The 15,712-nt window shown below is 39.7% G+C and overlaps 1 protein-coding gene and 1 long non-coding RNA gene across 9 annotated transcripts in view; one reads left to right on the forward strand and one right to left on the reverse strand.

Moving 5' to 3' along the window:
* Positions 1-8,643, reverse strand: part of LOC147316083 (transcription factor COE3) — a 67,945-nt gene extending 59,302 nt beyond the window's left edge. For 6 of the 8 annotated variants that reach the window (XM_086259271.1, XM_086259270.1, XM_086259276.1 and 3 more), the window contains exons 1-6: positions 7,913-8,643; positions 7,467-7,623; positions 7,094-7,157; positions 6,752-6,807; positions 4,756-4,829; positions 3,010-3,078 (exon numbers count right to left, since the gene is read on the reverse strand). In XM_086259271.1, coding sequence (XP_086115397.1) covers positions 3,010-3,078; positions 4,756-4,829; positions 6,752-6,807; positions 7,094-7,157; positions 7,467-7,623; positions 7,913-8,043 — 551 coding nt within the window. In that variant the 5' untranslated portion in view covers positions 8,044-8,643. The remainder of the gene's footprint in view (positions 1-3,009; positions 3,079-4,755; positions 4,830-6,751; positions 6,808-7,093; positions 7,158-7,466; positions 7,624-7,912) is intronic. The other 2 variants (XM_086259275.1, XM_086259274.1) reach the window with 1 other exon arrangement.
* On the forward strand, positions 7,799-15,491 carry LOC147316084 (uncharacterized). The gene is made up of 3 exons (XR_015124445.1): positions 7,799-8,842; positions 10,421-10,556; positions 13,039-15,491. It is a non-coding gene; the product is annotated as an uncharacterized LOC147316084 (long non-coding RNA).
* The last annotated feature ends 221 nt before the right edge of the window (positions 15,492-15,712 follow it).

The raw sequence follows: 15,712 nt of genomic DNA on the forward strand, positions 1-15,712 counted from the left end.
TTATGTTTGGCTATATGTGTACTGTAAATGGGAAAACCATCTAATCAGATATTGGGTGCCTCATCACTATATTTCTAAAGACTTAAATTACCAGTTAAATCAGCCTACACTCCCACTTACTTTAAAGGACCATTAACTTATAAATGTGACAACTGTAGCACTGCTGGATTTATAAATGAGACATAGCAAAGTGTACAGCTATGCGATCATAGCAACAATGCTACAATTAGTGGCTGTTTCCTTTATTTAACAAGCACGGACTGACTTACTTTTTTTTTTTTTTTTAGTTTCTGGTTTGATGTCTGAAGAAAGGAAAAAGAGTGCTCATGCTCTTAACAGTGAATCGACTTTTTTGTAGAGCAAAATACAAACTGACTTTTGCAAAAGACACTGAAACTTTAGTAGCACATATAAACCCACCCAAATGCAGCAAAAATAGGGCCTTTCTTCATCCAAAAATTAATATGAATTATGCAAGGGCATCAAATGTAAGTGCTGAAATATTTAAAGACCAAGCAGTGCTGAAACTTTGTGACAGCTGTTGGGCCTATATCTAACCAACTTTTTTTTTTTTTTTAAAGAGAATCCTTCCTCTTCAAAAATCTGAGTGAAAATCTGTATCAAAACTCTGAGAGAAAATAGGGTAAACAGATGTCTGGCTTGACCGCAGGAAAATAGGACACATTTGGAATGATAAGTTTCCCAAACTCCGTTGGATATGCCAGATCCATGGGAATGCCAGTTAATGTCTTGCTAGATGCCAGCTAGCTGTGTGCGCTTTCCCCTCTTACCATCTGGGAAAATGTTACAGAGAATGAACGCCATCAATGATTCACTCCAAATCTGTTTCTTAAGGTTCGGCCATGCTACTGTTTCTCTGGGAAATGTGGCAGTGCTAGCTGGTTTTCATACTGTAATTGTAGACAGATGAGACGTGCCTGATTCAACAATCAAACCTCTCCTCTAGGTTTATGTCACTCAACTATGTTCTACTCAATTGGAAATAATCAGTTTCTGCCAGCAGCGACCGCAGCACAGGTGCCTGTAATGATGTGCATGAGAAAATGACAGATGTAACAGAAATGGCTGTAAAACATGGAAGCTTTAACAGAAAAGCTTACCCATATGCACAGCGGGAAAAGTCAAGTAATTGCAGTAAATAAGCTTACATAGCAAGCCTACAGTGTGCTCTGGCCGTGTCCGTAACTCTTGCTAAACCCTGCAACCTTTCACAAGCACCCCTCTCTGCGAGCCTCCTTCAGTCACTGGGAACCTGTGTGGGTCTGTTAGGGTGAGCTGACGGGCTCATAGTTACGACATGGAGACAATGGGAGGGTCTAATGAGGAACATATGCTTTTGTGTTTCAACAGAGCTGCTCATTGTGCAAGGAAAGGGATACTCTACTCCTATTCAGACTCGTCACAATGAAAATCCGAGCCCTCCCTGAGCCAGTTGAGCTTACAATATCCATCCGCTTCTTTCTTCCCTGTTCTTTTTTTCCCACCCCTCTTCTTGACTTTAATTCTCCATGCATTCATTTTGCTTATTGTACTTAAGTTACATGTTTTGTCCCGCAGATTGAAGAACAATGGCGTGCGAAACTCTAAACAGTAAAAGGCAGCAGAGCAGCACAAAGCAAACATGAAAGCGGCGGAAATCAGGAGACGTAGACGTCTCAAGTTATATGTTAATGTTTGCACTATCGCTGTCACTATTGTAAGGAACAAATGCACCTGACTAATGAATTAAGAAATCCTTGCAATCCGGCGAGAAAAAAAAAGGAAAAAGCTATACTCTTACGATGCCCTAAAAAAACCCTCAATAGTTTTCTTGTACTTGCATTGAGATACATTCAGCCACAGCAACAGCATGAACGACATACAAGCAGCACGCGTGTGTGTTTGAGGATGTGCATGCGTGTGTGTGGGTGTCTGTCTGTCTGCGTTTGTGTCCTTGTCTGAGTGTGCATCTGCGTTTATCTACATGTGTGTCTTTGTGAGCTTGACTTCAGACAGCAGTAGCTCTGGTAATCCATCCAGGCTCCCAGGGCAGCCAGCTCCTACTTCCTGATGCATGAGAAGCCGCTGGAGTGGAGTGGCAGCAACAACTGCTCAGCCCTATTTGATTACTAATAAGAGAGTTGTCCCCTCTGTCAGATACCAGGCATTCTCCACTAAGCAAACAGTGATTCCAGCTAGTCAAACATTAGCATTGCTGTCTCTCCCTACTACGTGGTGAGAGTTACATTGAGATCGACGCTCAAACTACACCCCCTACCTCACCTCTATAGCCACCGAACACACATAAGCACATAAGCGCGCACACCCTCGTACCACCAACCTAAACATATTCACATTGACCAAGACCTATAGTTTCACAGTGTGAGGGAAAATGTCAACGCCTGGAAGAAGGCCATTTATTCTCCCACTTTATAAAGTGATGAAGGTAATATAAAAGTGGCAGATAACTAGCCTGAAGGTGCAGAACAAAACAGCAGACATAAAATGTTTATCCCTCCTAAAACAAAGCTTTAATGGCACCTAGCTCACAGCTAACTTGAACGAAGGAAACAGTCAATGAAAAACAACTATTGACAGTGTAAGCATCACTGTCATAAACAAAGAAAGGAAGCCAGCCAAATAAATGCGAAGTTGCCTAAGCTAATTAGGTGTATTCCCAGCATGATCCTCTAGTGATTGAACCACCTGTGACTGAACAAACCCTATCCAGGTGGTGACCGCCCCTCAGTGCACAGGTACTTGGGAAAGACACCCCTCAGCCACTCACACAGAGTCACCCACAGTTCCCACACTGTGGGCTGTAAGATGCAAGTCAGCCCAACTGGGCCGTCTGGTACAGCGGGAGGGGACTAATTTGTTCACTAGCTCATCCGTGTGCCTGCTCATCCACTCAGTCACTCATGCATTTAGTCAGTCTGACGCTCACTCATTCACTTACTCATTCCCTGTTCGCAAACACAGAAAAGGAAAAAGCTGCACACGGCCTACCTGTCAATGATCACTGGGTCTGAGGGAGTCTCGTTCCTGTTTCCACAGCTTTTCTTGTCACAGCATCGGCTACAAAAACATAGAAAAGTGTGTTACAGGGCAAGCGATACTTTGCACAATAAATACAAATAAATAAATAATGCACAAAAAAAAAAAAAACATGCATGTATTACGCGTATCTGAGTGCTTTTGATATGGGGGGTAAAAATTACCATGAGATTTCCTTCACTCAATCTATCCTTTCCATTGATGCTGATGGCTGATAAAAATGGTGAAAACAACATGTTGTGTTGTTTGGCTTAGTGTTGGAGGGGAGGGGAGTGGGGATTGGGCCAGGAGGCAGGGGAGTCACTTTTCACAGCTTCAGCTTTTGTTTACCTCTAATTGCCAAGCTGCTATTTCTGAGGGAGATGCAAGGTGCCACCCTCAACCAATATTTCTGCGGGGCATTTATCAATTATGGCCTCAAAAGCACTAATCTATCTTCCACCACATGTTTCAACCATCTCCTCCCTAAGCCTATAGCTAGCTGCCTTTCACTTCTTTGATTGGGACTGGAATAAAAAAAAAACAGCAAAAATAAACAAATACATCATCCCAGCTTCCATTTGAAATGAAAACATATAAACATATGTGAATAAGATTGATTTATGCCATATGGTGCAGAAAGGGAAAACAAAGATTTTGTGCAAAGCTACTGTCAGTCAAGCACACGCTATTTAAATATCCCTGATTTACATGACTTTCTCGAAGCAATAATAAAAAAGTGTTTTATGGCTGCAAAGTACTGAGAAAAAATATATAATTCAAAAACTAGTTTATTACACGGCTAAAATAAAATATGCTTTAATTAGATAATATATCAAAAGAATATTCTCATTATGTATATCTTCTTATGTGATAATAGGCAGCAGTTGTAGTAGTTGTTTTATTCAGCAGCAAAATGCACTTCCCTTTGGAAAAAAAAATATATTACCTCTCGAGCACGACCATATTCAATGTGTCACAAATAAGTGATGGATGCTTGTATAAATTGAGCGTGAGTGATGAGTTTATGCATGGAAAAAGACAAATCATTCTCAGCTCTCATGCTGCACTTGCTCTCAACCAGTAACTTGAACAATGCACCGGTGCAACAAAGGAGCGGTTAACCGACAGTATCCGAATTCAATGTTCACAAAGCTCATGCTGAGCTCAACAATAACAACAAAAGGCGTTTTTCCTTTTAGTATCAATGACACCGCTGAATAGCAGCGCAATATGAGTGGAGATTTATGTGGTTAAATGACACTAAAAGGCTTGCTGATCATTGTTGACAGGTGGGATCAACTGAGAATTGAGTACAAAAAAGAAAAAGATGCATAGCATGCAGCATTAATGCATAACAGAAGACACATTGTCCCTGGCATGCTGATATATAATTCTTAAAATATAAAAACAAACTAAAAGATTAAAAAAAACAAAACCACAACTTATGTACTTTGTCACTGAGTGTTTATTACACATTCAGTTCCCCGTCACTGGAAAAGACAGTTCATTTTCACTGTCATATTCATATCAAAGTTGAATCACATCATATCAAAGTTAGAAATGACAGCAGCTCTCTCTCGCTCTGTAGCTGCTGAAGGACCACAGGACAGTTTTGGCTCGCTGCATCACATCATGAGTGTCAAAACTTATTGAAGGGGAGGGAATTACTTTTTGCTTGAATCTGCAAAATGGACAGAGCAGGAAAATAACGCTTACCTGCACATAATTTCATGAGTAAGAAGAACTCTGCACATTTCTGGATTCTTGTCTTGACCCTCATAAACTATGGCCTTTGAAACAAAATGAGATGGAAATAAAGTGAAAACACAGCCGTCGTTTTCAACACACACATCAAGAAAACTCTTGAACTGGCAAATAATTAGGCTACTGTTTAACAAAATAAATCAGGGCATGAACACACGTGATGTTAGAGCAACACAATATAACAGATGAGACCAAATACTGAATAGGAAATGTGGTTCAAATAATCCCAGCATTCCCCTGTGCTGTAAATTATACTGATTTCTATAAACATAAATGACTGTCTAAATTTAACTATTAAAAAATGCACAAATATCAACTGCTTCTACATTTTTGTGGCAGCAATAGTAAAAATTTATATAAAAATAAAAGTAGCAATCCATATATTTAATAATAATCATAAACTGTATTTTTTATTAATCTGGATAATATGTGGCACAGACAGACAGAGGAAGAGAGAGAGGGGGGGAGACAGAGGGATTTTCATAAGGAGAGATCCAATAGAAGTGTCATCAATATGCTTATAATCTGGGGATATTTGGGGGAAAGTGTTAATGGGCAATCTGTTGTTTATTTTGAGCCGCTAACAATGATCTTTCTGTGGATAAAAAGCGGTGTCTGGCGGTACGGTTGAGTAATTTTTGAGCATTGGCTGAAACAGATGGCGTGGAGCTATCAGTTCTGCCGCTCTTCTCTCCCTCCCTCGATCTCTCCCTCCTTCTACCATTTCTAAGGATAGACACTTTACTCCCTCGTACGCTGAACCGGCACCGAGTGTAAATGCAAAGCAAAGCAACAAATTATAAGGAAAATATTGCACATAATGCCAAAAAAATCTACATATATATATATATATGTATATATATATATATATATATATATATAATAAAAAAAAACCTGATAGGTTGCATTTAATTTTTACGTTCTGTTTGCCTAGAATGAAATTTGTATTTTTTGCCCCTGACTCTCTTTATGCCAACAGGAAAGAATGACTTTGAAAAAGTGACATATCTGAACCAGGTCGCATCACTCTCTCTCGCTTCTAAAAGCTGTCCTACTTGACCTGCTGTGGGTTTTTTTTCCTCCCCTCTCTTCTTTTTTTCGGGGGAACCAGGCGATTATCTATATTGGTTTGATTTATGTAGCTATTTGCAGCTGTAGAAACAGAAATCCATAAATTGCTTGTTCTGCGTCATTGACTCGGATCATTCGCACAGGAATGTTGTCTGTGACCAGTGGTCCAGGCTTCACGGCTCTATTCAGGAGGCTGAGGCTCTAGCTAAATCCTCTGTTTAATAATAAAACACGATATGGAGAGACGAAAGCGTGGCGTCTAATTTTATTTTCCCTAATCATAATTAAGTTCGGTAATCTAAAAAAAAAACAAAAAAAATACTCATAAGCATTTTTGGGGGTTTATTTTTACGCTATGAAAGCCATTCACGTGTTTACACCTGAGCAGAATTTTTTAAATGTCTATTTTTATAAATATAACATTTAAAGCAATTAAAAAAAAATGTTTAGACCGTCACCTCTGACTCTTTGCAGGAAAAGTCAAATCGGATCATATGGAGCAGAGGTAGTGTTTAAATTTTAATGCTGGACAAACTGAACCTACAAAAAAAAAGACTCAACTCTGGCGAAGAGAAATTGACTTTAGGGTCTTGCAATATGATATGGTCAAACGTAAAGAGTCAAAATGGAAGCTGTCTCTTCTGATTCCATCTGTAATTTGATTTTTATTTTGTGCCACAACTGCATTTTGCAAGCAGATTTTTTTTCTTTTTTTTTTTTAGAAAACCGAGAAGTGTGTCTATGTATCTCAGGGGTGACGATTTACACGCCATGTTAAGATTTTGTTTGGCTTTTTTTTAATGTTTTTTTCCTGCCCCACTTGTGAACCGTGGAGTTTGCACTGTGCGCAGAAACAAGTGTAACAGCAGCAGCTTACCTGCTTCGTCATGGAATCGATTAACCGTATGTAAAGATCCTGTTCTGTTCTGACGCCTGGGGAGAGAAAAAGAGGAGCACTTTTACATTTTTAAGGAATTGTGGGTAATGAATTTATGAAAATAAATAATAATAAAACCCTCAAAAAAAGAGAAAAAAGAAAAAAAAACTTTTCATTAAAATCTAAGAGTTCAGATAGTGATTATAATTTTATAATATTATTATTATTATTATTATTATTATTATTATTATTATTATTATTACATGTGGTTTTACGCACACAGACAAACTCACTGATAGATTTTCACATGTTTTTAAAAATATTAAAGACAGTTTCACTCACCGTTACTGTACAATAACTGTAGTTTGTAATGTATCCCATTGTTAGTTTTTTCACTGGTTGGTTCCTGCAGAAAACAACAGTTTGTGAAAATCAGCAATCAGAAAAACAACTGCCCATCACCACCACATGTCTATGCGTTTAAAAATAAATTCAGAGTTTTGGTGCTAAAGAAGAGAAACGGCTTTAGATGCTAAAATGACCCTCTGTCATCAAGGAATAGAATTTTTCCTTTTTTCCTTTTTTTCTTTTTAAAGAAAATCAATATTACACGTGACTTCCCCTTAGTAACCCATTGCCCATTTCTGAGTACATAATTTCGATACATGTGCTGATTATGTAGAGAGGTGCATGTATTCTAAAATACACCGCTTACTTTTTCTTTCTCCACAAAGTCCACAAAAGCTGTCCTTTCGATCTCCACGGGCTGACCCTGTCTGTCATACAGCGCCAGGACGAAATGGAAAAAATTGGATTTTCTGAGGTTGGAAGGGGGCTGCTTTTCATAATGTGCCCGTGCCAAGCCGACACCGCTGCGGGGAGAAAACAAGAGACCATCTCGGTTAAGCACCGGACACCGGGGATACTAGATGATGGAGAAGCTGATGGAAACATTGGAGATGCAGAAGCACGCTTGAGTACGGGGGAGATTTCTTGATTTGTCACAATAATGGGTAATCTGATGTAATGAAAGAAGGGAAAGCCGAAGGGGGGGCATTTATTGGGAGACCGTAATTGATACAGAGTATTCAGGGGATTGAGGGGTCGATATGATGAGGAGGGAATGCGTGAGAAAAATCAGATGCTTTTTGGCATGCGTACCTTTGGGCGGCTGTGTTTGCATCCACCACCCCAGCTGTGTGCATCCAGGAGCGGACCGAGTTCAGTCCACCCAGCGGTTCCTCCTTCATCGTCGTCCCACCCCGCGGTATAGTTTCCTGAATCCCAAACATTTAGGACAATTTGCGTGAAAAAGAGCCTCCTGCGAAATTAGGCAAATAAACGTCCAAGCGTGTTATCCTTCAGGGTTTTTTTTGTTCACGGGATAAGTAGCGAGAGCCGATTCAGACTTGCGAGGGAAAACCCGGTCCACAGGTCTTGCCTCCCTCTTCAGTCCGTCCGATGTGAACAATTCTCAAAGTGCTGTACTTAGTTAGAGCGGTATCCACAGACTGGAAAAGTGAATTGTTCAATAGACAAGATTTTTTTGTGTTGCTATTGTTCCTCTGTTTTTTTTTTCTTTTTCTTTTTTTTTTTGTGCTATTCACAGAAAAATCGATGGCAGTTGTTTGTGTTTGTGGGTGATGCTGCTCTCAAAGTGCCCACATCCCTGAAGCACCGCATCCAAAACCTTCAGGACTTCTTGTTGAATAAAAAACCCACTCCTGAAAAGGTGCTGCTGCTTCTCCACAAGACAAACACAGGCAAAGGCTGATCACCAGTGGAGGTGTTCCTAGTACACAGGAGAGGTGGATAAGGGGCCCTTTCGCGTCGTGCAGGATGGATGGGAACATGCAAAACTAAGCCCTCTTTCCCCGAGGACTGAAATCTTTCCCGGGAGCCAAAACTCTAAACCCACGGGAGAGGCGCTGTCAGAATATGACGCTGAAGGGGCGTGGTTTTGACCATATATGGAGCTCTGACGGTTCCTGTCAGGCAGTGGCGCTCCACTGTACGGGTACAGCCCTATAGTGCAGCAGCTTGAGAACACTCATTCGCTCCACTTTTCCTCTTGCTTAGGCCCTATATGTGGTGAGTTTGATTTTTTTAATGATATGGAAAATTCAACCGGGTGTAACCATCACACATAATGAGGAGGAAAATAATAATAATAATAAAATAATCATAATAATAATACATAACAATTATTCGGAATTCAGTGCGATTGCAATTTCCGTGATTAGTTTTATTATAATGGATTAAAATTAATAGCATTTCATATATTTATTCGATTAAATTTGTTAACACCATTACAAATTGACTTGATGAGACTGTTTGTTCACTGACGTATCGAAAGCATCTCAGTGTCTGTGAGATTAAAGGCCATAAATCATATTTCAATAAGAGCAGATTATGTTTCTTCATAAAATTGATATATATTCTATTTCGTATTGTGATCGCGTGCTGTGGGTTATGTTATTGTAATTAAGGTGTAATTAACACAACGCGGAAATCATAAAATCACACATGATTATAAATATTTTAATTTACATTAACTTTTCATTGATCATTTTTTTAACAACAGGTATTTGACTCATTTGTTTCGCTGGGGCAGTCGGGCAGGTTTTTTTTTTTTTATGTTTTAGTTTTTGCGCACAAAATCCAAAAAAGGGAGCAAAGTTTGGAAATCAGACGGAGTTTTTCAGCATCTTTGTTATTAATGTCAAAACAAATCAGTCACATCGCGGTGCCATTTACTGCAGATAAAGTCAGGTCTTTTGACCTCTTTTATAGATTAAAAATCAGAGTCGGTGTCTCATGACATTAAACAAACTTCGGGAAATCCATGGTTCTATGTCTTCCGCATTTAATGCACGCCATGTACCCAATAATCAGAAACATCTTAATCATTTTTAAAGAGCCAACTGCCTACATGTCCGACTCCGTCCGAGAGGGACAAGCAAGCAATTCGGTTCATTAGTGGTGAAAGGGGGGAGAGGATGAAGGAGAGAGGGGAGGGTGCGAGGAAGAGAGATGTGTGCTATATCCTGAGCAATCTATCTAGCTGGTGCAGAGGGTTAATAGCTGCTGCCAAAGATAAGTGAATTATAAGCTGTTGCTTTCACCTCTACACAATCTATTGCCAAATTGCCCAGTTACAAAACCAGGTTGTAGATTTTTTTTTAAACTTTTTATTTTTGTTTTTATTTTTTATTTTTTTTAGAGAACTCAAAGTTTAAATTTGTGGGGAGGGGAGGATATGAGAATGAAATCAAATGGGTGCTCTTTGTTAATTGTATTTTTCCCCCTTAGATGAAACAAATCGAGACGCGTGCTGCAAATGTTTTGTCTGTTCTACCGAGATTGCAAATATCTTTTTTGCACAGAACTCACTGTGCTTTTTGCACAGTTTCAAGTCGCTTATTAGAACTTAACCCCTGATTACACGCACCGAGGCGATTTAAATCTGATTATCAAATTAGGAGACTTTGAGACAAATCCTCTTAGATCTGATACTGTTGACTGGAGAGGGAAAATGGATCTCCACACCCGTCACGTAGGTAACGATGCTGTCCTGAAAGGGAGTTTTAAACCGTATTTGACAACAAATGCAGCTGCCCCGCTATTTCAGAAGATATTAAAGGAAAATGAATGCAAATCTGTGTGCAGGAGCCATCTGGACGTGGAGAGAGGGAGTCAGCTGCTCCACACACTGAGGCGCGGAGCCTGAATCCGTCTCAGCTCATTCTGTGGGATCATCTGCGTGGTGGGCTTACACCGTGGAAAATGCGCTCTCCATCATTAGGTGAAATGTTAGCATCAAAATAAAAGAAATGTTGATCCCCGTTTGTTTTAGTGGTTGCATGCATGAAAACTTTGCACGGGCGTGGAATTAGACCATCTCAGTCACATTTTCTTTTTATTACCCACCCCCTCCCCCACTCTCCTTAAGAGATTTTTTTTAAATCCACTTTTTTCAACAGCGTGCTAGAGGTAAGTGATGGGTGACAGAGAAGGGGAAACAATTGCAAACTATTTCATCTTGGCCGCATTAAGCCAGCCTGAATGCTCGTATAAATGACCGGCTGATAACACGGGGGCCCTGTTATCTCACTCTTTCTATTCAGTGATCACAATGAGTGAACCCCCAAAGATTTGGACCTGACCACTGATATAAAACCAAACTCCTCGGGACGCGTGGTTTCCACTCAAAAAAAAAATGTTACAGGGTGACTTTAGAAGACCTCCCGTCTCGACGGGACGAGGGTGACGTCTTCTTTTTTGTGTGCGTGTGTCTATGTGTGTGTGTGTGAATTTACGGGGCGAGGCCCTCATGATCTCCTTAAATTTGCATGTAAATGGCGACATCAGCCTATACGCGTGCCAGGGGCCAGCGGGCCTCCCAGATGTCAAGGCAAAGTCAATCAGCCGGCCGCTGCCCAGCTGTCCATCGATGCACTTTATTGGGACAACACTTTCATTATGCTCACCTGCATTGTTTCCTAATGGATTGATTGGTAAAAAGCGAAGTGAAGGAAATTTTATTAGCACCCACCAAGCAAGTTTCCTCACGGCTTTATCGCAGAGGTTGTTTTAAAGTGATCTTTTTTCCCCCTTCTCCTTCTTCTTCTTTTTTTCGATTAAATATTTATCAAGTACGCCCACAGTTAGGCATTATTCCAAATTCCATACGGAACAAATAGGCAATCAGCCCACTTACTGTTTACAGCTAACATCGCCTGTTCCGTTGTTTAGAGCTACAATATTTTGTGAAAATATTTGAAGTTGAAATTTAAGTTACACCGCGCAAAGAAAACTAATTTAGGGAGCTTCAGCCTACAGCCTTTGTTTAAAATTTCTGTCACTTGTAGCTGAATTAGAAAAGATTAACTCCAGCTGATGCTTGTGCGTTGACAATTTTCTCATGAGTAGGGAGGAAAAAAAATACACATCACTTATATCAGTTTCCCCCATCAGTTTTAATTAAATTACCAAATAGCTTGATTCCGCATCACATATATATAAAAAAAAAACCTTCAGTGCAAACTTTAGTTATTACAACTTATCGGCCTAATAAATGCACGCCTAAAATTCGATATCTCATATTAAAACATGGTTTTCACGATATTTTTTAATTATTGTAGTTAGAAAAAAAATCAAACGGCCAAGAGTGATGAGATCAATCATGAAGGCTGTTCGTGTCAAGTTGGAGCTAATAGACGGACAGCGCCCCTCGTTGGTTACACTTGAGATCATGGAGTCGATATGAGGCAGCTGTATTGTTCAGTGACAAGATAGCAAAATCTCAAGTTTGGTTTATATGTAACTGCTTCCCCACTGCCCCACGAGCTACATTTTCTTTTTTCAAATTCAGGTACTATTTTAAAAAGCAACAGAATTATTTTTAAAATAATAAAAAATAAAAAAATTATTTTTCTTTGTCATCTCGCACACTAGAATAAGAAAAAATAACAGATATTTGAAGGGCTAAAAAAATTAAGGAAAGAACGTTTTTTATGTATTATTATTATTATTATTATTATTATTATTATTATTATTATTATTTCTGATGTGTTTATTGTGTGTCTGAAATAAACATTATTTGACAATGTGCTGGTGTGACCTCATGTTTCGTCACTAACTTCTGTCAGAGTGTTCATGTTAATTGTGTGCAGTGGTGAGTTCTGTCAAGGGCATTGCCCGTGCGCACAATTTGCATTTCCATTCTGCTGTGGAAATGATGAGAGAGTTTCTGCGCGGTTTAGAGCCTCGCGGCGCAGTCTGTGGGCGAATTACATTTAAAGAAGGCGAGAGAAATTAAATAAGAAACCGAGACCACTTCAGGGCTATTAACATCTAAAATATCCCCTGGAAATTTAGACCAAAATACACATGACCAAATACCCAGGATACCTTCGCTCTTAACACAGCCCTGGTCTTGATTGTGTCCATCACTGTTTTGTAGGCCTATCTAAAATTCTTTATTTAAAAAAAAAAAAGTTATCACGCCGCCTCACAATTCTCAGTGGCGATGATGGAAGTGAGGCAAATTTGATTATTCAGCTCTAAATCGGAACATATTAACTTAATATATAGGCGCCCTACTGCCAAACAGACTGTGACACTCAGAAAAATGGGTGCAAAAATCCGACTTTAAAGGTCAGTTTAAAAAAAAAAAACCCTCATCAGTAAGTATGATGTGGGCACATGTTGCATCGGGGAAAGTGGCCTCCAAAAGAGGAGGCATCAGCTTTAACCTTGTTCCTTTTTTTTCTTATTTTTTTTAGAGCGCCTGTGCATGCATGACCAAAGAGGCAGCAGCCTTTCCCTCAGTACTCCAGAGACCTTTAATTTGCCTGTTGACCCCAGGATGGAGGTGTTGCCAACTCACAGTGATACTACCTCACCCACAAGAGACTAATAATTCTCAAGTTACTTACATCAAAATATATATTTTCAACATGTTGCATCAGTGCCTCTAATTCGTTTTTCTCCTTTAGGGGCTGCCATTATAAAGGAGATACATATTTGATGGCAACTGGCAAGTCTACAAATGCATTTTGATTTTAGTCAGATTATTAATATCGGACTGTGTTACTATTAACAGAAATGTTAATTATGATGTCAAGACAGAGGGAGTCAAGGTGAAAGCTGCACAGCAATAGCTAAAAATAATCCATGCCAGCCAGAGTACAGTATGATCCTGCAGAGGAGTGTTACTGGCAAGGGACCTTTTTGCTGCAACAAAGAGGTGGAAAAGAGGAAGTAAATGAATTAGAGTACAAGCCAGATTTTGTCTTTGTTTCATCCACACTTGTCCTGTCCCTATTTTCCAACCTCTCCCTTTTCCTTGCTATTGGAAGTGCTGCAAATTGTATAATGCTGGTCTTTGTTCTACAGAGTCAAGCCACATGAATAGCCGTCCTGAGCACACACAAAAACACACTGACAAACTGATCATCTTAAAAAAGCAACGCCCTGGTGCTCACTTGGCCTACTTTCCACGGCAGCACTGGGACGTGGGAAGAGGAATAGAATTCAGGGGAGGATGTTCTTGCACTCTGGGAAACATTCAGTATAGCAAGTGTGATGCACATAAACATAGCCTTTGCATTGTCAACCTTAGACCGTATTTGCCCCAGATAACTAGTCCCCATGTGCTAGACTATTCTCTTTGACTTTGCAATTGAAATCCTGAGAAGATTATGCCAAAGCTAAAAGAGGCAAACTCTGGGGTGGGATTTCAATTGTCAATTCCTGTTGGATTTTATAGCATTATGACATATAGTACACCATCTGTTACGCTTCCCGTGACTAGGTCTACATCTGCACAAGTGGAGCTTATTGATGTGAACATCAGTACAACTAAGACCTGGTTTTTGAATGGACAGCAATTTTCAATCACCGATATTTTTCTCCTGAATCCCGTTTAACACAGATGTATGACTAAGTAGCGGGGTCTCTAGCTTACAAAACACCAGAGCAAATTAAAAAGGTGCAGGAAAGTAACCACTCCTAACTTTAGCTAAACAGACTTCCTGGAGCGCTAGATAATCTGGGGCTTCTATGTACACCGCCTAACCAAATGTCGACATCTGTGAGGGTGTGCATAAAGAAAAGCTCCTCAGAGAAACGGGGGATAATAATCTTAGTTCCCCTCACCTTCAGCTTGCCCATAGGGGTTTAAAAGGGAGATGAAGAAATCCTATGTAAACATGCCAAGTCAAATTTTCACTTGAAATGTGACATAAAGGCAAAGGGCAACCTTGGTGCATCGCTAATGTGCTTCCACGCATGAGTTTTCCAGTGCCCCTGGATGTAAACAATTGATGTATTCAGTCTGTGGTTTGAACACTGACTCACTGTGCACACTTAATATGTTTGAGCATCTTCTTAGCCATCACTGTACATTTAGTGCATAGGTGAAGAGCCCAAAAGAAGTCAACACAAAGCCTGTACACAATCAGAATCTCTGTACTCAATAGCTGCATGAAAGTGAGTTTTGCTCTCCTGAGAAACATACAAAGTTTGAGCATCTGTTCCATCATGTAGTCTTTGTTGAGAAATTAAATATTGAACTGATCTAGTGTACCATGAATGTTTCACTCACATAGTGATTAGACAGACTGGAGAGGCAAGACATCGCAGCACTTTACTCTCTACTTTCATATACTGTATTTGTTGGTCTTGCCTTTAAGTGTTTCACGCGCCAGATTGTGTTGTTGTTATGGAAAATGTTTTTTAATGTTGCGTCAATTATACTTAGCATGCATGTGTAACTCGACACAAAAGTAAATTCATATGCATGCTATGTATGTGCACAAACGCAATCATCCTCAGTCTGATAATTGCTGTATAGTGTAGTCCAGCTGAAGCAATATAATTGGAAAAAAGAGAAAAACATAAATTAGAGTTTTGGTTTTATGATTCAATTATGAACTTGGCAGCATCTGTTTTTTCATACTTTTATGTTATTGTGAATATGGAGAAAATACTGATTGGTTTTCTTGTCGCATCTCAGAATAAAGGGCGTCTCTTTTATAGTTTCTCATCCCTTACTCCAAATCAACAATTGTCTCTCGGGAGAGTCCCAAATGATGTTTCCTGACATAAACATTTTGGATTATAATGGGCAGACCAAGCCAACGTGCAAGCAGGAGAAGGAAACAGTATCATCACAGAGATCATAAAATGGTGTCGTGAGTAGTCTTTTGTCCAGGACCATAGGAGAGTTCTGTTGCTAAAGGGAAGGACAAAAGCAGAAGGCGCCACGGGTATAAGGTTCCCCTGAGCAACAATACTGAAAGTTTCAACTTGCAGCACATGGGTGTAACTTTAACTGGAATACTGTGGATCAAAGACTCACAAACAAAGTGGGTGGAAATGCTGAAGGAGTGTCTGTGCTCAAGTGAAGGACAGGTTCACTAGAGAGAAAGCGGGAGCGACAATTTCTGAAACACA

The sequence above is a fragment of the Aulonocara sp. 'chitande type north' Nkhata Bay genome, linkage group LG13 (assembly GCF_057382095.1).
Source record: "Aulonocara sp. 'chitande type north' Nkhata Bay isolate Kocher_YH1m ecotype deep benthic linkage group LG13, A_spYH_male_GT1.1, whole genome shotgun sequence".
Classification (NCBI taxonomy): Eukaryota; Metazoa; Chordata; class Actinopteri; order Cichliformes; family Cichlidae; genus Aulonocara; species Aulonocara sp. 'chitande type north' Nkhata Bay.